The sequence below is a fragment of the Pantherophis guttatus genome, chromosome 3 (assembly GCF_059756535.1).
Source record: "Pantherophis guttatus breed Tessera chromosome 3, ASM5975653v1, whole genome shotgun sequence".
NCBI lineage: Eukaryota > Metazoa > Chordata > Lepidosauria > Squamata > Colubridae > Pantherophis > Pantherophis guttatus.
This window is the reverse complement of record NC_142065.1, coordinates 23,970,608-23,998,414: the sequence shown is the minus strand read 5'-3', so window position 1 is coordinate 23,998,414 and position 27,807 is coordinate 23,970,608. Positions and strand designations below refer to the sequence as shown.

Genomic DNA, 27,807 nt, shown 5'->3' with positions numbered 1-27,807 from the left:
GCGTGGTTGCCAATTTATGGACCGGCGTGTAACTCACACCCACCCCACAACGGTCACATGACTGAAGGCTCGCCCGGCGGGGGAGGAAACGCCAGTTTCCTGTGCCTTTGGGGACCTCGAAATATTCCCCTCAGTCTTCGCCACCCCGCAAAGCCCTTCTGGGACGTCCCTGCACTGAAGAGCTCTTGGTCAATCTGGATTCAGAACTAACCCGCCCGTGATTGGTTGCCGGTTTGGAAGATTCTCTTGTGGATTGGCAGCGCCGGGAGGACGGGGGAAGCTGGCCCCGCCTCTTGCGTGGTGCCGTCACCACGTCGCCGCCGCCGCTGCCGCCGCGCCGCCTCATCGAGGTTTGAATGTGAAGCTGAGCCCTAGGAGGAATTGCTGCTCGATCGCACTGTCAGGGGACCCGTCAGGTAAGGCCGAGCCGTTAAGCGCGATCCGTCGTCCTTTGGCGTGTGGCTGGGCCTCTCAGGCTCCGGAAGAGAAAGCCGCGGAGAGGAGGGGCGACCGAGGCAAGCCTAGGAGTCTGGGGAGATGGTCGCGAGTGCGGGCCCATGGCCCAGCAGAGGGAGGTGCCTCTGAACCTGCGGCGTCTCTCTTGGCCTGCCTCCTTTTGCCTACGCGTGCCCTCGTTGGCTCCTGAGCCTCGCTCGCGGCAAAAGCAGCCTGTTGATTGGCTAGCCTCGCCTGTCACTCTTTCTGGAAACGAGATAGCGTGAACCGAGCAGCACGATCACTGTCTCTCTCTCTCTCTCCGTTTCCCCCCCTTTTATCGCCGAGCCTTTCCTCTCGCCTCAACCCGTTGGAGATGGGGCAGGACTTTCAAGGGCGGGGGAGGTTTCCCGTCCCGTTAAGGGATCTGTGGTGGGGTTTTTTTTTCTCCATTTCCTGAGGCAGCAACGTAGAAGGATGCCAGCCTTCTTTTTTTTTGTTTTCCCTCCCCCCCCCCAAAAAGAAAGATGCTCTGTGGGCTTCTTCTCGGGTAAAAAAACAGCAAAATGCTGATGCAGACATTGAAGAAGAAAATACCCTGCACTGGGCAGAAGCTATTTTGTTTGGTGCTAATATGGAGGATTAAAGCTCTTGGCTAACGTTTTCTTTGCAACAGCATTTACTGGATTTGGATTTGTTCCCTCAAACAGTATTTGGGGCGGAAATAATTCTTCTAGCCACTTGGTAAAGGGAAGATTTAAATCAGCTGCAATTTATTCCATATGTATGAATGGCTACTTGAAAATAAGCTTTTATCTACCTTATAGCAACATTGCAGCTTATTTGCAAAAGATGGTTGGGATACTTGGTTTATTGATGTAACATTCTTTCCCCTCTTTCCCCTTTTCTCTCCTCCTCCAAGCCCATTTTTCAGAAGGGGGGGATGATGACCCCCAGCTATTCTGAATGGTATCCCTTCCTTCTAGTTGAAACATAGTTTACTAATTTCATTTATACATGTTCATTTTTTTATTGTTTTTGCTCCTGCTTCCCTAGTGTCTCTACCAAGGTTTAAATGAATTGGTCCACTTTGGGGAAGGGTGCTGAACTATAGAGGAATTACAATTAGCTTTCAAGAACAATAAATAGGCCCATCGCTGATAATGTGTTAAAATAGGGGGATATTTTATGCATAAGCTTAAGTTGATTTATATATTCCTCCTTTGTAAAAAGATCAAGAACTGTGTGCTTAATAATGAGAAAAAGTCTGGTTAATAGTAACAGCATGGTATATATCAGTGATGGCTAACATTTTCCAGACCAAGTGCCCAAAGCACGTGGGTGTGCGAATGTGCAGCCGAACTCCCATGATGCAATGCGAGTGTGGCCCCTGCGCATGCGCTCCACCCCTCATGCATGCATGCACGCCCACCCACACGTGCTCCACACATGCATGGTGAGACCCAATGACCAACTGGCCAGCGGGAGGAGCACACATGCACGGGCGAGCTGAACTGGGGTGACGGCTCACGTGCCCACAGAGAGGGCGCTGCGTGACACCTGTGGCATGTGTGCCATAGGTTCGCCATCACAGGCATATACCATATAAAGATTGCTTTTAAAAATTAATGTTAAAATAATACATTAAAATGCAGCGATTCCGAATTGAGATATTAAATAGCTATCAACCAAAGATTCAAGGTATTGTCAAGTTATACCTAAGGGGAAGGTCATATTTTTTTTAAAAAAAAATAAAGCTGTTCTTTAAAGTTGATCATGGCCAAAACCTGTCATAACAAAGATTATGGAACAGAATGTTAAAATAGTTTCAAGTATGAGTCTATAAAAATCCTGTTTCTTTAAAACAATGTAATAATTAAAATGAACATGGATTTTGCAAAATCTTTTGTCATGTTTTTGATTGGGCATCTTTCTGAGGTGATATTTTGTGGAAGTTAAGATATGTCAACAGCATTTCCTTGGAGTATTCCATGACAAGTTTAACTAACAATGAGTTAAGTATAAGTTGGGTGACATTATATTTAGGTAAACAGATCGCTTGTAACTAGGCCAATAATTCTTAATAATGGTCCATGGTCAAATTGGGGAGAGGGATTAAGTGGAATGGCACAAGAATCTGTCCTGGATCCTCTAATCTTCTGACCATTTTAATGAGTTAAATGCAGAGATGGAAGAAATATTTAGCAAATTTGCAGATGCACACATTTGTGTAGTTAACAAGAAGAAATAAAAATGCAAAATAATATTAATAGGTTGGAGAAATAGCTTAATGTTACAATAAATATAACAGGTACAATAATAGTTGGTTGCAAATTGAATATGAGCCCAGTAGAGTAAAAGCTGCAAAGAAAGGCAAGGATAATTTTACACTACATCAACATATATTTTTTAAACCTTGAGAAGTAACTACTTTATTCTTTCTGCATCCTCAGATCTCACTTAAAGTCCTATAAACAGTTTGTCAACAAAGAAACTGAAAACAGGTTACAAGAAGATCAACAGATTAATTTGTCTGGGCCAAATTGTTTAATTCGATTTTACTTTGTTTTTAAATTTTGTATCTATGTATTTTTACTGTATAGCTGTTCACCGCCCTGAGTCCTTCGGGAGTAGGGCAGTATATAAATCAAATAAAAAAAAACACAGATATCATTAGAGGGTTAAAAATGTTCAGAAGGAACTAAGTATCTTTAGCTTTGAAAAAAGACTCCTGTAAAGATGCCATAGCACTCTTCAAATATGTGAAAAGATGCCATATCGAAGGTCAAGTCCTGTTTTGTATCATTGCAGCCCTAAATAATAGATCTAAATTGCAAAAAGGCAGATTCCAGCTTCTTCACAGGGCAATTAACTGGAAAGATGGTAGATTTTTCTTCCATGTTCAAGCAGATTCTAGAGAGGCATTTATCTTTGTCTTTAGCTTGACTTCCCAGGCTGGAGGTCTGGGAAGGATAGCCCAAATGCTTACTTCCAACCTTTAGTTCTAGTCAGAAATAGATAACATAATGCAATAAAGAATAAATAGATAGGAACTGGAACTTGGTTTTAAAAATACAGCTTAAGTGTGATTCAATATAGTTTTCCGTACCTTGAAAAACTTGAAACAGCTTGAACTGAAAACACAACCAATCTGTGTGTTTGAAATGAAACAATTTCAATAAGGTCATGATGAATCTCATTCCTTCAGGATAAGCAAGGTCAGGAAATAGGAACAGCAGGGATTTCAGGTACACCTTTATTATAGGGTATAATAATAGAATCTGTTAGAGTTTTTTGCTACTGTATTTTATATCAGTTTCAGAATAAAGACGATCATCATCTACTAGACTTATTAAATTGTATACTATTTTGAGATCTTACTTTCCAATCCAATATGGGCAAGATTGAATTAGGTTAAGCAAGGTTTTTGCTTATGTACTTTTAATTTCACCACAATGTGCACTTTTAATATTTCTTCCAAAGAATTGGGAACATTTTCCAAGCAGATATGAGGCACAATTAATAGAAACAATGGGATAACGAGAGCATCAAGAACCTGAAGTCTGGTCTATAATATTGGATATTACTGAAATCTTAGTCCACATGATATCAGATCATGAAAATTATAATTTACATGTCAAGAAATCTATTATACTATTTTGTGTATGTTTTTATTCACAATTATAGGTTGCGTTTACTATTGGCTAGGAGACCATACAATGATTATGTGTATAAGTGTGTTTTTATTGACAGGACATTTGTCAGTTTAACAATGGGATTAATCCTAATTGAGGGCAAAAAGAAGACTGATTTGAAGTTCCATCAATGTGCGCTCTGTTGCCAAAATGATATTTTTTAAATAATACATATTGTAGTGTTCGTTTTGTTGAGAATAAGGTAGGTCCTTATTTTTCTTAATATATAGCATTAACAGTTACGGAACACTATTTTGTTAACTTTTAGGTTTGGTTATGGAGCTGAGTGATGCCAATTTGCAGACTTTAACAGAATACTTAAAGAAGACGCTAGATCCTGATCCTGCCATAAGGCGTCCTGGTAAACCATTTAAAAATTTAAATTGTGAATAAAAAACTTGAAACTGCATTAAATGGCAGCCTATGGTAGTTTAGAGCACAATATTAGCTGAGTAGTTGAATTCTCACATTACTTCTTGAAAAATTGAGTTCATTGAGTTCAGAAAGGCACTGTCCTCTGCTTCAGTACATCCCCTATAATAAACTCTCACAATCTGTATCACTTTTATTTCTTACTCATAATTTTATTCAGATGTTTTAAACTATTATATGGATATAATTTCTTCAAAGGCATATAACTTCTTTATATATGAAGACACTTCATTGTACTTCTGTATACTGTTAAAAAACACTAGTACAGTGATGGAAGTGAATCTATTTTATTCCTATTCAGTGATTTCGAGCACTATAAGAAAGTAGTCCATAAGAGATGTCTTTTCAAAATACAATATTTGGAGTATAAAATCTAAGAACACCATCCTGTTCTGTGCTTAGCAGCTATTGTACATTTGGAAACATTTAATAGTAAAAGGATGACAACTGTACAGTCAGTATAAAAATATTGATTTCAGTTTATTATCCTTACCCAGTCTTTTTATTTCTTTTTGATATTAAATAATAGGAGTTTGTCAGTAATAAAATTATAAACTATATTTATATTTTTCTTACAGCGGAAAAATTTCTTGAATCTGTTGAAGGAAGTCAGAATTATCCATTGTTGCTCTTAACACTATTGGAAAAATCACAAGATAATGTCATAAAAGTTTGTGCTTCTGTCACATTCAAGAATTATATTAAAAGAAACTGGAGAATTGTACGTATTTTTAATTAATGAAATTTTATTATATGTTAAATATTAGATATTAATATGTTAAACATATGTTTATTATATCCCATATTGGTTGTTGGGATTCTGTAAAGGACTTGTAGGAAATCCAGTAGGTTTTGTGCTGCATACTATTGAAAGTAGAATCAGTTTTATACCTGCATCTGAGAACAATAACTATATAAATATCTCCCTTATACATCCATCGATATCCACACTCAAATTGATTATATGATCATGCATTCAAAATTTGCTTGAGTTCCCAGGTCCTATGGCTAATGCAGAAGTCTTCACTTAGCAGGTAGCACAAGCATAAATGGCAAAAATAAATTGTCTAGCCTAGAGCTATCAAACTCCCAGCCTGTGGGCAGGATACATCACGCACTGACCACACCCACACCCATTTTAGCAAAGGGAGGGAGAGTCCTGATACGTCATGTGACGCTGCCATGAGAACGTGAGTTTGACACCTCTGGTCTAGCCCTTTTCCCCCTTTAGAAAGGGGAAAACTAACTAGAATGAAACTATTAGAAAGGACTAATAGTTTCAGTCTTACAATTTTAAGTTTTCAAGAAAGTAGAGAACCCGCCAGTAGATGAGGAATGTGGACCAGAGATTTGCAACTTTGTTTTGAATATAATAGGATTTGAATATAATCCTTTGAACTTTGAACTTAAAGTTGATTGAACTTTAATTTTATAACCGTTTCAGATTTTGCAGCAACTAATATTAATTCAAAATTATATCAATCTATCCTGACAAGATGATTAATTAATTAGGGATTAATATAGAGATAGTATTTGTTTCCTATTTATCCTCCTTATGAAACAAACAACTTAGCAATATCTAGAAAAGGCATGGCCTTAGATTAATTAATACTTTGTTTGCAGATTGAAGATGAACCAGACAAAATATGTGAATCTGACCGGATAGCTATTAAAGCCAACATCGTACACCTGATGCTTAGCAGCCCAGAACAAATTCAGAAACAGGTAAGGTAACTAAAAGTGAAATTATGTCTATTATTTTGCAGGGAGATTGATTGTTACATAAGGATTTTAAAGAATACTAGAGATATCAAAGGACATCTAGTTCAAGTATGTAAAGACCAAGAATATTTAAGAGCAATCATATATGTATTAAATATATTTAAGTCAAATGTAAAAATTGGTAGTGTGTGTCTATTGTACTTAAAATTAATGATAACATTGGCTCATCTAACCTGTTTGAAGCATGCTATGGATAGTTGATAATGACTAATACTCTAAAGCCGCAAATCAATAAGTGTCATATGGCTTAGGCCTAGAAAGCCATTGAGAAAAAAGATGCTGATTATATTACAATGACAGTTTTAATAATTTTGAAAGTACATTTATTTCTATTCAGTGCATGATTATCAAAGTAGCATGCTAATTTACAAAATAAAATTAAAATAAGGCAAGAGTACTCAGTGGCTCTTTCTTAAATGTAACAACTTCCTCACCAAATATTTCTCATTGGGGATAAAATAGAATCTGCATTGTCATTCCACGTTTGTTGTGTTTTTCTCCACTCAGTATTAACAAATTATTGGCCTCAGTGTTAAAGATGTCATGTAATATTAAACATATGTCACTGCAGAATAAAGATTTATAAGACAAGTTTAGAATCGGGTAATATTAAGACATTGTATGAAAATTCCACCATTTTTTAATCCAAGAATGTTTTTGTTTTTAATTTCCATATGTAGTATCATTCCCTAGCTTTGTATAGTAAAAATGGCTTCCAGGTCTGACAAGGGTATTGTTTTAGTTAAAATAATAAATATGTGCGCAGTTGATATAAATATACATATTTATATGGCCACCTACTTGACACATTAGTCAATGTGCCATAACATTTTTTAAATAAATAATTGTAACAATGAAATATAATACAACATAAGAAAACATTTTGTGCTTGAGGCAGTTCAAACAATCAATGATAGTCACTTAAGATAGGCTCCAAAACCCACTGACCCAATATCTAGGGGAAGAATCAGCTGCTTTAACAGCTTTTTGAAAGGCAGACAGATGAGCTCTTCACACTTCAGCTTCCTCCAGCAGTGTGTGCTGGGTGTCTCTTCTGCAGCCTGATGTCATGGCCAAGATCTGAAGAAAAAGAGAGGTAGAGACATGTTTAATGTTTTCAATAAGAGTGAAAACAATAGAGTGTGTAATTGGGTCCTTTATTCAAAAAAAAAAATTCTGTATTCCATTTAGTTAAAGCAGCTATTTATCCCTTTATTTATTCTCTTTTTGTAGTTAAGTGATGCTATTAGCATAATCGGTAGAGAAGACTTTCCTCAGAAATGGCCTGACCTGCTAACAGAAATGGTAAATCGCTTTCAGAGTGGTGACTTCCATGTTATTAACGGAGTTCTTCGTACCGCACACTCTCTATTCAAAAGGTATGAGACACGGCTCTGACTCTCCTGTTCTTATTTGCAAGTAAAATTGCTCTGTTGTGCAGTAATTGGGTTCTGATTGACTTTGAGTGTAGTTTACTAACTTGAATTTTCCTTTCTTTGTTAGGTACCGTCATGAGTTTAAATCAAACGAACTGTGGACAGAGATCAAACTTGTCCTTGATGCATTTGCACTACCCTTGACAAATCTCTTTAAGGTACAGTTTTGTTTTGACATTTGAATCTCCACAAAAACACTTTCATCTTCAGAGCACAGTTTAAGCATACGCTGAGTACCGTGAGGTTGTGATTTCCACATTACTACTTTGAAGGTTAACTTCCTAGGAAAATTAAGATTAAAAAAACTACTGATATTGAAATCATTACTTTTTTTTAAAGTAGCACTGTTAATATTCAGACTTTTGATGGCAGTGCCTGTGATTGCTTTGCTTCTTTTTTAAATATCTTACTTTTTCATTTTAATAGAAAGGAAGCAAAAACATTGTTTAAAGTTATTATTTATCTTTCCTTTTCTAGGCCACCATTGAACTTTGCAGTACTCATGCAAACGATGCCAGTGCTTTGAAAGTTCTGTTCTCCTCTTTGATTCTTATTGCTAAGTTATTCTACAGTTTAAATTTTCAAGTAAGCCACCTTTATATTTTATTTATATATTTTATATTATAGTATATTATATATTATATTATAATTAATAATATTGGTCCACCCATATTGGCATAGAATTCAAGCAGCTACAGTTGATGAAATATTTTGGTGATTTTGGTAATTTTAAAAAGTCTTCATTGGTTTTTGAGATAATGAAATGTTTTAAAACAATCTGAATAAAGGTAAATGCTGGCTATATAAATTACATGGACAAAGTCTTTCTTATTCAGATGAAAAATAGTGTGTATATCATCTTTTAATATTATACATATTTACATTTAGTTTCTGCTTCAGTTCATTTCAGTAAGAACAAGCATGATCAAAATTTATGTATGAAGAGCAAAGAGAAGAATTATAATGGATGTTAACAGTCAGGGTATCAAATTTAGAAATAGTAGATGGACTATTCATCTATTCATCAATAATGACGTCAAGACAAAGGCTACTATTTTCTGAGTTTGCATAATTTCATGCTCACTGCCCTTAAGTGAGGGAGTATCTTTTGAACAAAAATGATTTGTTAAAATACATTTCTGATTCATTCTGTACTGGAACTGATAATCATGAAAGAAAACAATATACAACCATTCAATTTGCATTTCTGAGAAACCTTGAATTTCACCAAAAATGTCTTATCACATTAAAAAAAATAACAAGGCATAAAAAAATAACAATAGCCTAGTGCTGTACAGTTATACCTCGGTACTCAACTGCTTTAAAATTTGTCAAATTCTATGCAAAACTCCACACATTTTGACACAAAACTTTTGTTCCCGTGCTTGTTGTTTGTTTGTTACTCAATGCACAAGCTAGTACTTGTCATCAACTGACTTCCTATCCCTTCCAGCTGAAACATGGGTCACATGGTTTGTTTGGTGCTCGTCATTTTTAGTGCTCTTTTCGTACTTGCCTCCCAGAACTATTAACGATGAATACCGAGATACCACTGTATTTATATGTGTTAACATTTACTAAGTGAAACTGGAAGTTAATAAGTGTCCTGAATGATTAGATAGGATACCAGAATGCAGCTCCTTTGTTTCACTTTCTGGTAAATCACTGTTTTTCTACAATGCTTGACAGCTACTTTGTGACTGTACTAGCATCCTCTCCATCATCACAAACATTTTCTTAAATTTCTAATGATATGTTTTCATATGTTCATTGTTTCAAAAAAGTTGAGTCAGTTATACTAATCAAGAAATGAAAAGATTAGAATAAGTGTAAAAAATATAATTTGGATTTCGTAAATTCCCTTTTTATAACTCTGTTTTAAAAGCTTTTCTTTGAGCAGGTCCTGCCATAAATTATTTATCATAAAAATGATTAAAAACAAGAACTTATATCTTCACTCTGTAGGACCTTCCTGAATTTTTTGAAGATAACATGGAAACTTGGATGATGAACTTCCATAATCTTTTAACATTGGATAATAAACTCTTACAAACAGATGTAAGTAACATGATAAACATTTTCTTAAGTTTCTCTGAAATGATATTCATACTCAGTAGTAAAAATAGTATTACAACTATATGTTAATTGGTAGCAAAATTTATATGGATCTTTCATGTGATAAGGCACATTGAAATGTGAATAAAATAAGTTAAGGAGGGAAGTGATTGATGATTATTTTTGTTGGTGATGCTAGGATGAAGAGGAAGCTGGACTCCTAGAACTTTTGAAATCCCAAATTTGTGATAATGCTGCTCTGTATGCACAAAAATATGATGAAGAATTTCAGCCTTACTTGCCTCGTTTTGTTACTGCAATTTGGAATTTATTGGTTACAACTGGTCAAGAAGTTAAGTACGATCTGGTAAGCTTAAGTGCCTGGCTTTCTTTCACCATGCTTGAAGTAAATATTGTGGTACTTTTTCAAATAATTTTTGTTGATGTCTTTTTCTTGTAGCTGGTAAGTAATGCAATCCAGTTCCTGGCTTCCGTTTGTGAGAGACCCCATTACAAGCACCTGTTTGAGGATCAGAATACACTGACAAGTATTTGTGAAAAAGTTATTGTTCCCAACATGGAATTTAGAGGTACATTTATTTTTGATATTTCTATACAACCAAATTAAATTCTGTACAACCAAATGACTTCCATCACTTTACCTCAAAAGATAAAGCATTATTAAACAAATTGTGGGGTCCTTGGTGCTTCCTGAGCTTGTTTGTTTGTTCATTGCCAACCTAGATAATATCATCAATGGAAGTGATCTTAGGGTTTGCTTCCTGTTTATATACAGTAGTTTGTCCTCCCAATAGTGGTGTGGTTTTCTCCTTAATAGTTCTGTCATTATAGTATTTTCTGCTTGATTTTTTTGTCATTGTTAATCCCTGCTTATCTAACTATTGACTGCTGGAGAAGATTCATTCTGGATATTTTGTTTCCTTCTTAGCTTTTTTATGGTTTCATTTGAATGGTGTATAAGTTTGGTTTTTTCTATATCTAGTGATTATACAAAATTACTTCACAAATCATGCATGTGGCTGTCACTGGGTGCTGTTCCTTGTGATTCTTGATGAGTTTATCTTGTCTTTTTATGTACACTGAGAGCACATGCACCAAAGACAAATTCCTTGTTTGTCCAATCACACTTGGTCAATAAAGAATTCTATTCTATTCTATTCTATTCTATTCTATTCTATTCTATTCTATTCTATTCTATTCTATTCTATTCTATTCTATTCTATTCTATTCGGTTGATAGAACAAATTATTATCAGGAATATGTACTATTAAAAACAAATTAGTTTTAACCAAGTATTTAATCTTTACAATGTTATGTCACCTAGCTGCTGATGAAGAAGCTTTTGAAGATAATTCTGAAGAATATATTAGAAGAGATTTGGAAGGATCAGGTAATTGTTTTGATAGTGGATAAACAGTAGCAGTGGATAAATATACAGTGTGTGTGTGCGTGTGTGTGTGTTCCCTTTTTTGTTGTTGTCAGCCCATCCTTATTTAATCTTCACAGTGTGATAAATGTTATTCAGTAATATTAAAAGCATGTATCCAAATCAAGAGACAGTGATGCTGTTTTAAGTATAACCTGCCATGCATTTGATCTTTATCTTTTTCTGGTATAGATATTGACACCAGACGCAGAGCGGCCTGTGATCTAGTAAGAGGATTGTGCAAGTTTTTTGAAGGACCTGTAACGGGGATCTTTTCCGGTTATGTTAATTCTATGCTACAAGAATATGCAAAAAATCCATCTATCAATTGGAAGCATAAGGATGCTGCTATTTACCTTGTAACATCTTTGGCATCAAAAGCTCAGACACAAAAGGTACTTGGTTTTGATTAAAAATTAAAGGATATAATAATATTTGGATCCTTATGGGAAAGATAATATCAGTTCCTTTTTTTATTTCCGTCATGTTGCTCTCTTTTAACCTTTAGCACACTTCTTAAAGGCGTTAGCCCCGTGGTATATGTTACTTGCAATCTTTTAAGTCTAAAAGTCAGACATCATGGAATACTTAGTCTTAGAGATTGTCTATATGGACATTGCTCAGATTACCTTCCGCCCAGCCTGAGGTAGCTATTCCCCAGTGCTCAGCAAAGAAGATACTTATTAACCATTGTTGGGATCTGAATAACACTGTTTCCGGTTCAGCAAAATGGACTGTGCTGGAAAAATGTAAGGTGAAACATATAGTAATGATAGGTCCTGAATAAAAGCATTGTCTTGTAGAGCTGGAATGAATAAAACTTTGGTGAAATGGAGACAGATATATTCCTGGTTTTCAGTTGATTTCATTTCTTTTCAGCAGTAGAGTCAGATTGATCACTTCATTCATTGGAGAGATAACAGAAGATTTCTACAGTAAAATTTGTCATGGTCATGCAGATCTTTTAAAATCTCAGTGTTCATTCACTTGTGAATAAATTGAATTAAGTGGGCCTACTATTTGCAGGGTTTCTTCTGAAACCCAGAATATATTGCTAAAGTACCATGCCTAATGTACTTTATGCTGGCACAAGTATAATATTTCGTTTAGACTAGAGGGTTGTTTCTGTTTTATAGTTTAAACTTTGAACCAGAACAATAAGACAGATAACTTACAGAAACTGCTAGGAACCATTCACAGCATATTTCAGCAATTCATATTTAAATTAAATTATAAATTAATTAATACAGACTTTTAAAAAGTGATTTCCTGCTTCCCTCTATAGCATGGGATAACCCAAGCCAATGAACTAGTGAATTTGACAGAATTTTTTATGAATCATATTCTACCAGATTTAAAGTCTCCTAATGGTAAGTTTAACATTTTATACAAAATATCTTCAATATCCCTTAACTAACCTGGATATAATGTTGGAGCTGTGCATTGTATTGCATTGCATTGATTTCTGTAGCCACCCATCTCAACAAGTGACTGAAGAGTACATCATAAAATTGTTATTTGCTTAATTTACCAAATAACTCTTGTTATTAATATTAGTGGAAATCTTGCTTCTTCTGCAAGTTGGGGACTATGCTGAAAAGTAAGATTCTAATATATATGTCTGTGTATGTGTATTTATTTATAGAAAATATTTAATTTTACAGTAAATGAATTTCCAGTGCTTAAAGCTGATGGCATCAAATACATCATGATTTTCAGAAACCAAGTAAGTTTTTTTAAAGTATTCATTAGCTTTATATGCTGCCACCTCCCAATGATTCTATTGCTTTATCAATCTTAAAATCCATCATTCTTGTGATATAACTTGGGAACTCATGGAAGCCAATATACAGGAAGTGCTTGATCTTCATTTAAATAGGACACTGCTCCCTTAATTCTTAAAGATCCTTATCTTCAGTATAGTAGGTCTCAGAGCCCCTGTTTTCTTGTATATTATAAAGGCTAAACCCAGGAAGACAAAAGCAGTAGTCAAAACAAAAAGAACCACTGTTTAAACATGGGGTATTTCAGTCTTGCCAATATTTGACATTTCTAATCTTCTGAATGTTGAGTTGAACTTTGGAAAAACATATAGAATCTGAAATGCGGAATGTCTTTAAGAGTCTTGCTGATTGTATTTTTTTCCATATGGTTTTTTTAATAATTAGACCATCTAAATATACTTTTACTTCATTCATGACTCTAATTCTTTATATAAATTAAAAAAGCTTCATACAGTTGTGACTAAAACTAAAGTATTCTGTGCACATTTTTAAAATAAGACAAATTTTTAGTGTCGAACAATGAAATATTTCACTTGTACTTCTATCAGATGAGTTGGTATTGTTTCTAAAATACTTTATCTGTATGTATTTTATTTTGTAGGTACCTAAAGAACAGCTCTTGGTGTCTATTCCTCTCCTAATCAATTACCTTCAAGCAGAAAGTATTGTAGTTCATACATACGCAGCCCATGCTCTTGAAAGATTATTTACAATGAAAGGAGTTAACAACACCACACTGTAAGTTTTAGACTGGTTATAAATGTACTATACAAAACATGGATTTCTTGCTTTCTTATTGCTGAGGTTGGGAAAAAACCTTGATTTTTAACATTCTCGGTCTTTAGAATCCTATTTTCTAAAATTATCCACATTAATATTTATTGCTAATTTTTACATTTCTTAAACTAAAACTTGATTGAACTTCAGTTTTAGAGGGATATAAACATAGCATGATTTTCTGTTTCTTGCAGTTTTGTCCATTGTCTAGTGCTTCCTGCTTTCTCTCTTTTAAGAGAAAGTCAGAATATCTGTCTCCTCAGGGTATTGATAAGTAATCAAAAGACTACTAGGGATATTAAAATATTATCATCTTCTACAGAATTTCAGCTTCAGAGATGGTTCCGTGTGTTGAAATGCTGCTAACAAATCTTTTCAAAGCTCTGACACTTCCAGGGTCATCTGAAAATGAGTACATTATGAAAGGTAGGAGCCTATAAGAAATGAAATGGTAGAATAAGTGTAAAATTCAAAAACTTACAAATATACTGCTGAGTCAGGCCACAACCCATTTTGGTCTAGATTTTTGTTTCATTCGATAATGAATAGTACTCAGATGTTTGCAAGCAGGAAATGGAAAAAAAATAGCCCTCTCCTTTTATTGTTTTCCTGCTGTTGATATTTGGAGGCATGCTAGAGATAATGATTCCTCCAAGTTGATGTCCTCCAAAATGTAGTGAGTATCTTGATAACATAGGATTATCATGTTTATCATTTCCTCAGAGTGGAAACAAGCACAAAAACTGCAACTTCCAGGCTAAATAATTTTTCTCTAAAACTTAAATTATATGCTTATTTGAAACTTATCAAAAATGATGTTCAGTTTATCTTGATGCAGTTGACATGATGTAAGCATTTTTATGCAGTTTATAAATTTAGGTTACAAAAAATTGCAGTTATTTCTGCCTTCATTTTAATATAAGTTTCTGAATTTTCAGCTATCATGCGGAGTTTTTCTCTTCTTCAGGAAGCCATAATTCCATATATCCCTTCACTAATCACTCAACTTACAGAGAAATTACTTGCTGTTAGTAAGGTAAGGAAGAAATATATTTCTACTTGTACCGCCTGTTGCTTTTTCTATTTTATCAAAATGATTAGATGAATTGCCATACATTTTCGTATCCCTCATGACCAGTTAAAGTAACAGCTACATTTTAGATTGTCTTTCTATAGAAAGAAGGAAGATATTCAGATTTGCTAGAATCTGAAAATCTGCTAAAATAATAAAAGTATTTAGGGTTGCTATAAGATAATAGGCGGAGGAGAAAGATGACATGAAGAAATTTTAAAACAATATAGGGGGATCCCCCCCCCAATAGGGACAGTATAATAGTAAAAAGAAAGGTGTATTTTCCTATATTAGATCTGTAATATTTCTTAATGTTATGGAATTTTTAATATATACAATTGTTCTAATTATTTAATTTATCTTAGGCTAACATTAAGTGAATTTTCCGTTCTAACAATTGCTCCCTTAACAATGTACAGCTCTTAGCAAAAAAAAAAAAAAAGTTTGCTCAAGTGTAGGAAGCCTTCAGTTAATACCATCACTTAAAAAGCGTTATTTGATCCAAAATAATGAGTTTCAGTTCTTGTGCTGTGACAGAGAGTAGCTGTGAAGATAGACATTTTGTACACCCACCTTTTCTGTTTTATAAATGGGCAAACAAATTTCCAGAAAAGTTAGGGAGGAGATCCTGTTGTTCAAAAGGTGAAACAATTTTTAAAAAACCCTACTGGATGAGTAGAACGTCTGCTTATTGGGATCTTGGTCATTTTATGAAATTTTGTCTCACAAGTGAAGGTGAATATACATGTCCCAGGATAATGTTGCAGGATCCAATCTGGGTCAGTCACTGGGACCAGATGTTTTATCTTCCGATCTTTCGGACTTGTGTTGGAGCCCATCCTCAGGGAACTTCTCACAGAGGGAGAACTTCTCTTCACACAGAGAAGTTCCCTGACAATGAGCTCCAGGACAAGTCCGAAAGCTCAGAAAATAAAACCTCTGGTCCCAGTGACCGACCCAGATTAGATCCAGCAGCTTTGTTTCTTTTTATTTCAGTTCCAAGTAAAAGTTTTAAAATGTATTATGGTTTATATTACAAAAATTTATTTTTTTTAAGTATAAGCAATAGAAATGGCCAAAAGTGGCTGCTCCTTTAGCTCTTTACTCCATATGATTTTCTGAAAGAATAAATTTTAACAATTGTAGGGCGTAGAAGATTCTGTATGAGAGGGGAAGCGGGCCCTGCGAGTGCTGGGCTGGTGTGTATGTGTGCATAGCTCAACTTGTGTAAATTGAGCTGCACATGTATGTGCATGCACACCCAGCTGCTGCTCGGGCAAATCGAGCTGTGCACGCACGTTGGCCCACCACTCACGGGACCCGGTTCCGAATAGGCCATGGCCTGAGGTTGGAGGCCTCTAATATAAAATACCTCAGTAATCGAAGACCATATTGATACTTTTCTCTGATGAATCATGGGAATTCTAGTCAGATACGAACTAAATATTGCCACCTGAAGCCATTAATATATTTATAATGGGGTATATCAGTGGTAACTGTTGCAGTTTGAGTAAAATTCTCATAGTCTGTGTAGTCATGATGGCATCATACACAGTGGTAGACATTTTCCCATTTTTATTTTATGTATTTTGTTCTGTTCATATCTTGGTTTTAGAATCCAAGCAAGCCTCACTTTAACCATTATATGTTTGAATCAATCTGCTTGTCGATACGGATAACTTGCAGAGCAAACCCCGCAGCTGTTGGAAGCTTTGAAGATGCTCTATTTATGGTATTCACTGAGATTCTACAGAATGATGTGCAAGGTATAAATAAGCTGTTAATGAACCAATGGACTGCTCATTTTAAATGATTTATTTTTAATCTATCTATATCCAGACCTTTTTGTCTTTATATTGTCAGAAAGAGTTGAACAAAACATAGTTGTATTTACTATGATTTATAGCCCATCTTTTATTCAGGCTTGGCATGTAGCTGAACTCAGGGATGTACTGTGGGTGTTCAGACTCACATGTGAGTCTTGTGGAATGTATCAGGGCTATGTATGAGCTTTGTAGAAAGGAAATGGCATTTTCTTAAGTCAAATCTTTATTCAAAAATGGATTTCCTTTCCATAGCTGTTCCATCTCTCTGTAATATATCATAAAGTCTTTTACTTAAAATTCATCTTAATTGGATATCAGCAACAACAGATGATCATTGGACTAGTGATCTGAGAAAGCATATTTTTTTTGCCCATGATGTAACCTGAGCTAGTCAGCCTCTAATCCTTTAGATCAGTGATGGCGAACAGTGAACAGTGATGCCCAAACCGGAATGTGCATGCGCACCGGAGCCCCGGAAACCCGAAGACCAGGTGGCCAGCACGTGCACGTGCATGCGCATCAGCCAGCTGGTCTTCGGGTTTCTGGGGTTCCGGTATGCACGAAGATCAGCTGACACACCAGAAGAGCAGCTGGCGACGGTGCGCATGCGCACAGAGAGAGCTCTGCATGTCACCTCTGGCATGTGTGCCATAGGTTCGCCATCACAGCTATAGATGCTGTTAAATATCTATATCCCACATCATAAACCAGGTTGGCTCAAACTGTTGGGACTTCAAATTTTCTAGTATCATGACATCCATAGAAGACAAACTGGATGGACCTGCAGTGTCTCTGTACAAGGCAGCTTCTTAAAATGCTACAGAAATTTTGTAGCATGAGATTACTTTCTGGCATTACTGTGTGTGTGAATATAATCTCCCAATCACTAGTCCAGGCTATTAACTATTTCCTCTTCTTATCAGAATTCATTCCATACGTATTTCAAGTGATGTCTCTGTTGCTGGAGATGCATAAAAATGATATCCCATCATCCTATATGGCCTTATTTCCACATCTGCTTCAGCCGGTCTTGTGGGAAAGGTCAGGAAACATACCTCCTCTGGTGAGACTTCTTCAGGCCTATTTGGAGAGAGGAGCCAATACAATAGCAAGTGCTGCAGCTGACAAAATTGTACGTATAAACTCAAATGAGAATGATATTTTTAGATTTCTATGTATTGGGGGTGGGGTGGGGTGGAAGAGTTACTGTCTGACAGTACATTCATTACAACTGTAATTGAGCCTGGAATAGTGGTTATAAGTCCTGCCTGTCTTTAGGCTAAAGACCGATCTTTTCTGGTTTGAGATCTGATGCCATGTATTCTGTTTGGGTCAAAACTATTTTTTTTTTCATTTTATATTGAAAATATATTTTATTGTATTTTGTATATTATAAGCCATCATGAATGTTGTCATAATGACATTGTACAAAGTTGATTAAATAAATGCTGTTGAACCCACAGCTGATAATACTGAGCATGCTCTAATTTTTAGCTTTGTTATGCCAGAGTTAAGGAAGTAAACTTCAGGAGTCTTTGATTATTGTACTTGAGCAACCTCTGATGCAAAATTTGAATTGGATACAATTTTGTAGTTAAATGGCTCCTTCATTGTGCTTTCAATTGCCAGTAACCAAGATTGTTTTGCTTTCTATTTTAATTTATAGCCTGGATTACTAGGAGTATTCCAGAAACTTATTGCTTCTAAACTTAATGACCATCAGGGGTTCTACCTTCTGAATAGCATTATAGAACATATGCCCCCGTAAGTATGGACATCCACAACCTGATTTTTGTAATGGGTGTGAATGATTATATTGGCATTATTGAAACAATGTCTACAATGATGCACTAAATGGATCATTGAATAATGATCTATTTCTATTATTCTGATTATTCTAAATGAATAATCAGATTGCTGTGATTATTCTAAATGAATAATCAGATTGCTGTGTTTTTTTTTATTTTTTTAGTGAATCCATTGATCAGTACAGGAAGCAAATTTACATTTTGCTTTTCCAAAGACTTCAAAATTCCAAAACAACGAAGTTTATCAAAAGTAAGTTCTATATAAATGGCCTTTATGGTTTGGGAAATTTATTTTATTTTTTTATTTTATTTTAAATTTATATACCGCCCTTCTCCCTGAGGACTCAGGGCGGTGTACAGCCAGAATTAAAAAACATAAAATACAAATATTAAAAAACAATTAAAATATATATAAATTTGGCCCAAAATTAAAAATACAAACCAATTAAAACATTTAAAATTTCTTCTTAAGCCAGCCCGGCTTGCTGGAAAAAGTGGGTTTTAAGGGCACGGCGGAAGGCACTAAGGTCTTGGATTCTCCTTATCTCTGGGGGCAACTGATTCCAATGGGTAGGTGCCCCCACAGAGAAGGCCCTCCCCCTGGGGGTCACCAGCCTACATTGATTGGCTGATGGCACCCTGAGGAGGCCCTCTCTGTGGGAGCGCACGGGATGATGGGAGGTCGTCGGTAGCAGCAGGCGGTCTCGAAGATAGCTAGGCCCGATGCCATGGAGCGCTTTAAAGGTGATAACCAGCACCTTGAAGCGCACTCAGAAGACCACTGGGAGCCAGTGCAGCTCGCGCAGGAGCGGTGTTACATGGGAGCGCCATGCTGCTCCCATCACTACCCGCGCTGCTGCATTCTGGACCAGTTGGAGCCTCCGGGTGCTCTTCAAGGGGAGCCCCATGTAGAGAGCGTTGCAGTAGTCAAGGCGAGAGGTGCCGAGGGCATGAGTGACTGTGCACAGGGAATCCCGATCAAGAAAGGGCCGCAACTGGCGAATCAGGCGAACCTGACAAAAGGTCCCCCTGGTTACAGCTGTCAGATGTTCCTCCAAGGACAGCTGCATATCCAGGAGGACTCCCAGATTGCGAGCCCTTTCTGGGGGGCCAAAGACTCGCCCCCAATAGTCAGTGATGGAATCAACTGACTATATCGGGATGCCGGGAACCACAGCCACTCAGTCTTGGAAGGGTTGAGCTTGAGCCTGTTCCTCCCCATCCAGATCCGCACAGCCTCCAGGCACTGGGACATCACTTCAAGGGCATCATTGGGGTGGCCTGGGGTGGAGATGTACAGCTGGGTGTCATCAGCGTACTGGTGGTATCTCACCCCGAAGCCACGGATGATCTCGCCCAGCGGCTTTACATAAATGTTGAACAGAAGGGGCGAGAGGACCGATCCCTGTGGCATTCCACAGATGAGAGGCCTCGAGGTCGACCTCTGCCCCCCTGCCAACACAAACTGCGACCGGTCGGAGAGAAAGGAGGAGAACTACCGCAACACGGTGCCTCCCACCCCCAACTCTTCCAGCCGGTGCAGCATGATACCATGGTCGATGGTATCAAAAGCCGCTGAGAGATCTAACAGGACCAGAACAGAGGAGCAACCCCTGTCCCGAGCCCTCCAGAGATCATCAACCAACGCGACCAATGCCGTTTCCGTGCTGTGCCCAGACCTGAAACCTGACTGGAACGGATCTAGATAAGATGTTTCCTCCAGGAATTGTGGGAACTGTCGCGCGACCACACTCTCCACAACCTTTGCCATGAAGCGAAGGTTGGAGACAGGACGGTAGTTGGCCAATATTGCCGGATCCAGGGACGGCTTCTTGAGGAGAGGCCTCACCACCGCCTCTTTCAAGGCAGCGGGGAAGTGGCCCTCACTCAGCGAAGCGTTGATAACACCCTGGAGCCAGCCTTGTGTAACCTCCCGGGAAGCCAGTACCAACCAGGAGGGACACGGGTCCAGTAAACATGTGGCCGCACTAAGTCTCCCCAAAATCCTGTCCACATCATCGGGAGTCACAGCGTCAAACTCCTCCCAGATAACATTCTCAAGACTATTCCTCATCACTCTGCCCTGATCTACCCAGTCAGAGTCCAAATCCCCCCGGATCTGAGCGATTTTGTCATACAGGTATTGTCCAAAATCCTCCGCCCTGCCTTCCAAATCATCTTGAGGATGGCTTCATAACAATTAACATGTTTTTTTTTACTTCACTTTCAGTTTGATTTCTGAGATGACAGAATAACAGAGTTGGAAGGGACCTTGGAGGTCTTCTAGTCCAACCCCCCCTTCAGGCAGGAAGCCCTATACCATTTCAGACAAAATGATGAAAGTAGCATGGGCCATAGTACTGTATTGGGATTTCAGAGTAGCATATTATTCCATGTAAAGTTTAAAAATTGTGGCAAGTAAAAAAGGGTTTGAAGAATTGTTTTTAAGGAGAATCCTAAAAGCCAGGAACATTGGGAGTGAAATGATGAAACACACACCATGACATAGAATCTGTGACTTATATACTTGCATCAGATGTTGGGATATAATTATATAAAACCAGGATTTTCTCCCTTATCCTCATGTAACACTTTGTCATAATCTTAATTTGTCCAAGATAACTCTGCTTATAAAAGAGATTGTACCAAATGCTCATACTGTTAGTCCTGTCTTTTACAACTTTTAATTCTTTTCTTTTTTAATATAGGTTTCTTAGTCTTTATCAACTTGTACTGCATAAAATATGGAGCAATAGCGCTTCAAGAAATATTTGACAGCATACAACCAAAGTATGTTTTTAAAAATACAAATTATTTTATACTGAAGATTTCTAACTATTGTATTCTTAGGGCTAAATATAAATGTTAATGCCAGTAATTTGATAATATAATTTCACAGAAGATGCATCCAGATTGCCTATCCCTGTTTGTTATTACTGTCAGATATTTACTCCTTAATAAGGAAATGTGTGTGGAAGATTTATATTATTTATTTATTTTATATTATTTTATTTATTTATTTTATTGCTTTTTAATTAATAAAGAAAAAATAAGCAAAAACAAAGATAAGAGTGATGGAAACACATTGTCAAACAGAAGAAAAGAAAAAAATCATAAAAAATATTTTTCACTTTGTTAAAAGCACTTTTTATGAAGATTTGTATTTCAAGTGAATTGTGGGGATGAAATGGTGCAACTTTGTGAACACTTTTCAAAAATGCTTACATTAAAACATACATCTATAATGGAGCTGAGGGCCAAGATTTTTCTTTGCCGGATCTGTATTCCTGTGTGCAGGTTTTTCTTTTTCCACACATAAGAGTGAAGTAATAAAATGGAAGAAAAATATGTACATCTGGCTATATCACTGGAATAAGGGTTAAACTTGATCCCTAATTTGGCATCCCTAAAATGTCCTCAGTTTCGGCCAGAATCATTGAGAAGGCATTAGTCTGTTAAGAGTTAAATGTACAAAAAGTATCTACAAACAAAAAATGTTTGTAGAGAAGGGATAGAATAAAAAAAGCTCATAACAAAACCACTTTTACCTGTAAACTACCAGTTATTGAGCAAAAAGAAGTTATACCAGTTTCACTGAGGCTTTTAGCTTTTCTAACATGGTAAAATGTACAACTTAACAGAACTATCATTCTGATATTGGCTAAAATTTCTGCTTAGTCAGAAATTCTTATTGACACTTTGGATGTTTGAGTCCGTGACATGCTTAACTTTGGTGAGGTGAGTGATATAGAAATGGGATGAATAGATAAATTCCGTATTTTTTCTATTCATGATGAAAGTTAGTTAGAACATTGGGAAAATATAGATAGTTCTGGGTATATTGAAATGTGAATGAAGTTAACTATTTTTTAGCAAAGAAGCAAAAGATAAAAAATAATCTGTTCTATGTATTCAAATAGCTGAAGATTTTGGGAGATATATTTATGATGAGCCCTTTTAAAATTGAGTGGGAAGTAACATACTTCACTTATTGAAGAATAAATGAAATGGGTTGACAGCTGATGAATTTGTTTAAAATGTAATATAGTTGGGTTTTGATTTACTCTAGGTACTTACTAAAATAAAAATACATTTATTTCTTTTGCATTTAATAGGATGTTTGGAATGGTTTTGGAAAAAATCATAATACCAGAAATACAGAAAGTATCTGGGCAAGTAGAAAAGAAAATCTGCGCAGTTGGCATCACAAAAATACTCACAGAATGTCCTCCAATGATGGACACAGAGTACACAAAGTTGTGGTAGGTACAGTCACTGCCTTGATAATTAACCTTGGTCATTAATTCTGCATCCAAAAATAATACTGTGTTTAATTTAGAATCTGCTGCTAAGGTAGCAAGGATTATACAGCTATTCCTTTTCCCGCATGGCAACATCACTAACTATATTTACCAAAGCCTTTAAACATAGCCAAATCAAAAATCCCATTAGTTTTCTGAAAGAGACTCAACTGTACGAGAAGAAGAGGCAGAACCTGGGGGTGGAGTTAAAAGAAGGATCAGCCTAGAATCCCTAAGCAAACACAAGTGAAGTCCAACTCTCCTTGAATTTAATTGACCCTTATGTAACTGCAAGCAGGTGTTAACCGTTAATTGAGAAGGTTCTTGTGCATAGGCATGACTAGCAATAAATTACATGTACACCTGATTTTTCATCCCTGACATTAATCTTCTGAACTCACTCAAACATTTTCAAGATGGCATCTGAATGACAGACTGCAGCAGCAGCAGATCAAGCAACACTGGACACTGTTCTATGTTGCCAGGGTGGTATGGTAACCAAAAGGCACAATATGTCAGCCATTATACTCCCATTGGTGCAACAAATGCAAAATTTGGCACAACCTCCACCTCCCAATAGCCCCAATACCTGCACCTGATCTGGCAGCATTGCCAATTTTATAGGGGACTTGTGGCAGCTTGCCAGAAAGATCTGGAAGAGTATCAGAAAGGATAAGAACTCAGATTCCAAAGAGGCCATGAAAGAAGGGGAGAGCGGCCACAATGATGCCATAGAAGAAACGAGTGATCCTTGCAAATGTTGAATGCACATTCCATAATTGAGAAGTAGTAAAATGATTAATTGCTCAGGTGAGAAAATGAATCTAAGTAAGTAATTTGGATTGAATAATACATTGAATGAATAGAAAGCTTTCATTTTCACAATTGGAGCCTCATTCATTTCCCAGTCCGTTGTGTCCTGTTGTATCAGATTCAAAAGTATCTCTCAGGTATTGGGGGGAGGGGAGGGGAGGAGTCAGAAAATTGATTGCATAAAAGGTTTTACTTTTCTGTGGATCCAGCCTAGTGTTAATAAAGGGAAACTACACAATTATAGTCTACAGTCAGACAGTCAAAAGTAATGAAATCTTCAGTAGGAGTAAATAGTGTAAGCAAAGCTGAACTGAGGTGCCGTCACTTTACAGAACACTCCATTCTCAGCCATAGCTTCAAATGATATTTAACATTACTAAGATAGAAATGGAGAGTGGTGGTTAAGGCATCTGGCTATTAACCAAAAGACTGAGTTTTTTTCTAGTTCTAGTCTTGCCTTAGACACAATTGAATGGAAGAAGAAAAAATAGAATTTATATTTTAATGAAATTTAAAAAGAGACTTGAATTACATGAATAAATTTGAGATAGGATAGATAGATAGATAGATAGATAGATAGATAGATAGATAGATAGATAGATAGATAGATAGATAGATAGATAGATGTGTATGTGTATTATTTGAGCATCTTTAGAGAGATAGGCTGTTAGGTAGAGTTTTTAAAGATACTTTTCTAAATTTTTAACTGCCATAGTTGTATCATTGTTAATCCCTTCTCTAGCTATGATAAATGAATCTCTTCTAACAAGCAATTTGATGAAAGGCATCTTCTGGTTTTTCAGGACACCCCTCCTTCAGGCCCTTATTGGCCTTTTTGAATTGCCTGAAGATGACACCCTTCCTGATGAGGAACACTTCATTGATATAGAAGATACTCCAGGATACCAGACTGCATTTTCTCAGCTTGCCTTTGCTGGGAAAAAGGAGCATGATCCAGTTGGCCAAATTGTGAATAATCCCAAAATTCATCTTGCACAGTCTCTTCATAAATTATCTACTGCATGTCCAGGCAGAGTAAGTTACTTTAATGTGGGAATGTGTATAGAGCTCATTGAATGGTTGTTAATGGAAGACTACCTGTATTTTACATTTTCTAATCTCTCCTCGAAAATGCTGAGGCCAAAATTATAAAATTGTTCCTTGCATATGTGAGAGCCATCTTGACTTACTTCCTCAGAATTTGCAAAAGTGATAAAACTTAGGATGCCATTGTGTTGCAAGGGTAATTTCCTTAATATAGCTTTGTTCTCACATTATTCAGTTCGGAAACATCTGACAGTTTCAAATTCCAATTAGAAGTTGGAAGGCTTCTGAATAGCGACAACACATAAGCAAAAAAAAAATCTGGCTGCCACAAATGCCAAAGGACATTGAGGAGCTGTTGCTAAATAGGACAAGCAAAATCACATGTCATGTTATTTTGAAGCACAATGTCATGTTATTTTGCAAAGCAATTTTGAATGGATCAGGGGTGAAATGCTCCTGGTTCGGACCGGATCAGGCGATCCGGTAGCGATTGTGGCACTTTGTTTGAAGAACCAGTAGCGATGGCGGCGCGAGGCTCCGCCCACCCGCCTGGGTGTCGTTACATCCTGCTTTTAAAAGTAAAAAAAAGGCTCTGACAATTGCATGGCTCTGTGATTGTCAGAGCCTTTTTTGAACCTTTTTAAAGCATTTTTTTACTACCTATTTGCCCAAGCTGGTCGTAAAAGAATGCTTTTAAAAGGTTAAAAAAAGGTTCTGATGGCTGTGGTGCACGATCATCGGAACCTTTTTTTTTTACGGGGGGTGTGTGTCTGTTTTTGCTCCCAGGCTTCCCTGAAGCCTGCTAGGCCGAAAATCGGGGGGCGGGGTGGGGGGGTTGTAGGCAAAAAATGGGGGGGTGTAAGCCAAAAACGGGGTGGGGTCCGTTTTTGAAAGAGAGAAGAAGAGAGAGAGAAAGAAGGGAGGGAAAAAGGAGAGGAAGGACTACAAACCTGGCACTAGACGCAGCTTCAGAGGATAATCCAGGGCTGGAAGGGACCTGGAGGTCATCTAGTCAAACCCTGCTCCAGCAGGACATTCTTAGTGAGTTTCTGTCTTTTGATCCCTCAGTCACATGGTTACATAGCCACGCCTACCCAGTCACATGAAACACCCCCAAGCCACGCCCACAGAACCGGTAGGAAAGAAATTTAGATCTCAGCACTGGAATGGATGCTCATTGAAGTAAAGCATCCATATGAACAGCCTTCCTATAAATATTTTTTATTATTACACTTACATACTGTCCATCTTGCTGGAGGCAACTCTATATGAAATACAACTCTTTGATACAATAACTTGTGGCAATGCTGAAGACCAGGGTATTTCAAGGAGTTTAGTGACATATTTTGATTTCTTCATATTTAGAAAAGTTCTCAACTTACGACTATAATTGAGCCCAACATTTCTGTTGCTAAGTGAGACATTTGTTAAGTGAATTTTGCCCCATTTTACTACCTTTCTTGCCACAGTTGTTAAGTGAATCACTGCAGTTGTTAAGTTAGTGATATGGTTATTGAATCTGGCTACCCCCTTATTTTGTTTGTCAGAAGTGATAACATGATTCCCCACCCCCCCACAACACTGCAACCATCATAAATATGAGTCACTTACCAAGTGTCCAAATTATGATCACGACTACAGGGATGCTGCAGTGGTCATAAATGTGAAAAATAGCAACAGCACCTAGTCTTATATATGGCTTCACAGTGCTTTACAGCCCTCTCTAAGCGGTTTTACAGAGTCAGCATATTGTCCCCAACAATCTGGGTCTTCATTTTACCCACCTCAGAAGGATGGAGGGCTGAGTCAACCTTGAGCCTGGTGAGATTCGTACTGCCAAATTGTAGGCAGCAGGCAGGCAGCAGAAGTAGCCTGCAGTACTGCATTCTAATCACTGTGGCATCTCGACTCTTAAAAATGAAAAGTCACTTTTTCAGTGCTGTTTTAACTTCAAATGGTCGCTAAACAAACTGCTGTAAATCAAGGACTAGCTATATAAAAGTTTAGAGCTCATCTCCAACTAATCTGCTTGTTTTTCACCCTTGCTATAAACAAGAGGAAATGGCGAGGGGGGCAGGGAGAATCTTCACAGAGCTGCAAAGCTTTTATCATTTTTGAAGGTCTCAGACTTTCAGTTCCCATACCAAAGTCATATGTCTCTTGGTCATGGTGCCAGGTTTTAATAATATCCTAGGCATTTAAACTGGGAAGTTCTGCACAGAACCTAGCATTGGGTACTGTATTTCTGCTATCATTATTGCAGCTTGTAAGAGACTGAGCTATCTAGCTTGGTATGTATTCTTGTTATGTTACACTTTTAAATGTTTGCTTGAGTTATTAATACATAAATATATAATATATACATCTTGAAATCTCTTTAGTCATTGGTGTGGTCATTGTATCTGTATCCAACAGAATCAGTTGCCTGGACAGCTCATTACTGCCCTGACACTTGGCAAAATATAACATAGTATGGCCATATAATTCACAGGGTAGAGACAAATAAATACTTGGGGATTGATGGAACCTAGGATGCTTACTTGGAATAATAGATTTTTGTTTTAAACTTGTAATTTAAATGCATTTCAAATATATATTGCTTATGTCTTTTAAGGTTCCGTCAATGCTAAGTACCAGCCTGAACGCTGAAGCTTTGCAGTTTCTTCAAGGATATTTACAAGCTGCAAGTGTAACATTGCTCTGACATTTTTAATCTGAGTGGCAGAATTTCAGAGTTACATCAAAGAGCACTAATATTGACTGCCTTCTAAACAAAGCTCGGACAAAATGAAACGAGTTGCTATTTCAGAAATACATCACAGAATTATTGCTTGATGCAGAAGCTGAATGTGTTCATAAGGAGGAAGTGATTTTCCTTTTCCCTGTTTGTTTTCAAAGGGAATAGTGTTAGAAGTTTATAATTTGGGATTGATTGCAATTTCACATATGCTGTGATTGGATAACATTTTAAAATATACAGAATACTGGCTGCACACTCATGTTGTCACATATTCTTTTTTCCAGTTTGTCATTTGTATTTCTTTTGTGTCTTCTAAAATTTATCTAAATTGTGAATAAATAAGTTCTTGTTTAAAAA

General features: G+C 36.9%; 1 protein-coding gene across 1 annotated transcript; it reads left to right on the top strand.

The window, feature by feature from the left end:
* The first annotated feature begins 90 nt into the window (after nucleotides 1-90).
* CSE1L (chromosome segregation 1 like) lies at nucleotides 91-27,807 on the top strand. Its single transcript, XM_034413814.3, has 25 exons — nucleotides 91-416; nucleotides 4,399-4,491; nucleotides 5,141-5,283; nucleotides 6,186-6,287; nucleotides 7,578-7,723; nucleotides 7,848-7,938; nucleotides 8,258-8,365; nucleotides 9,746-9,838; nucleotides 10,035-10,202; nucleotides 10,296-10,425; nucleotides 11,181-11,246; nucleotides 11,475-11,677; nucleotides 12,568-12,652; nucleotides 12,947-13,008; nucleotides 13,668-13,804; nucleotides 14,166-14,269; nucleotides 14,782-14,879; nucleotides 16,531-16,681; nucleotides 17,665-17,873; nucleotides 18,408-18,505; nucleotides 18,714-18,799; nucleotides 21,258-21,339; nucleotides 22,665-22,811; nucleotides 24,467-24,698; nucleotides 27,325-27,807. Exons 2-25 carry the CDS (start codon nucleotides 4,407-4,409, stop codon nucleotides 27,412-27,414), a joined length of 2,916 nt encoding a protein of 971 aa, XP_034269705.1. The 5' UTR covers nucleotides 91-416; nucleotides 4,399-4,406; the 3' UTR covers nucleotides 27,415-27,807.

What these genes read in the sequence shown, in the direction of transcription:
- CSE1L (XM_034413814.3), top strand. Translation starts at nt 4,407, where the DNA reads ATGGAGCTGAGTGATGCCAATTTGCAGACTTTAACAGAATACTTAAAG. An exon ending in TCCTGCCATAAGGCGTCCTG is followed by an intron (nt 4,492 to 5,140) that starts GTAAACCATTTA and finishes TTTTTCTTACAG; the next exon opens with CGGAAAAATTTCTTGAATCT. An exon ending in AGATTTAAAGTCTCCTAATG is followed by an intron (nt 12,653 to 12,946) that starts GTAAGTTTAACA and finishes TTAATTTTACAG; the next exon opens with TAAATGAATTTCCAGTGCTT.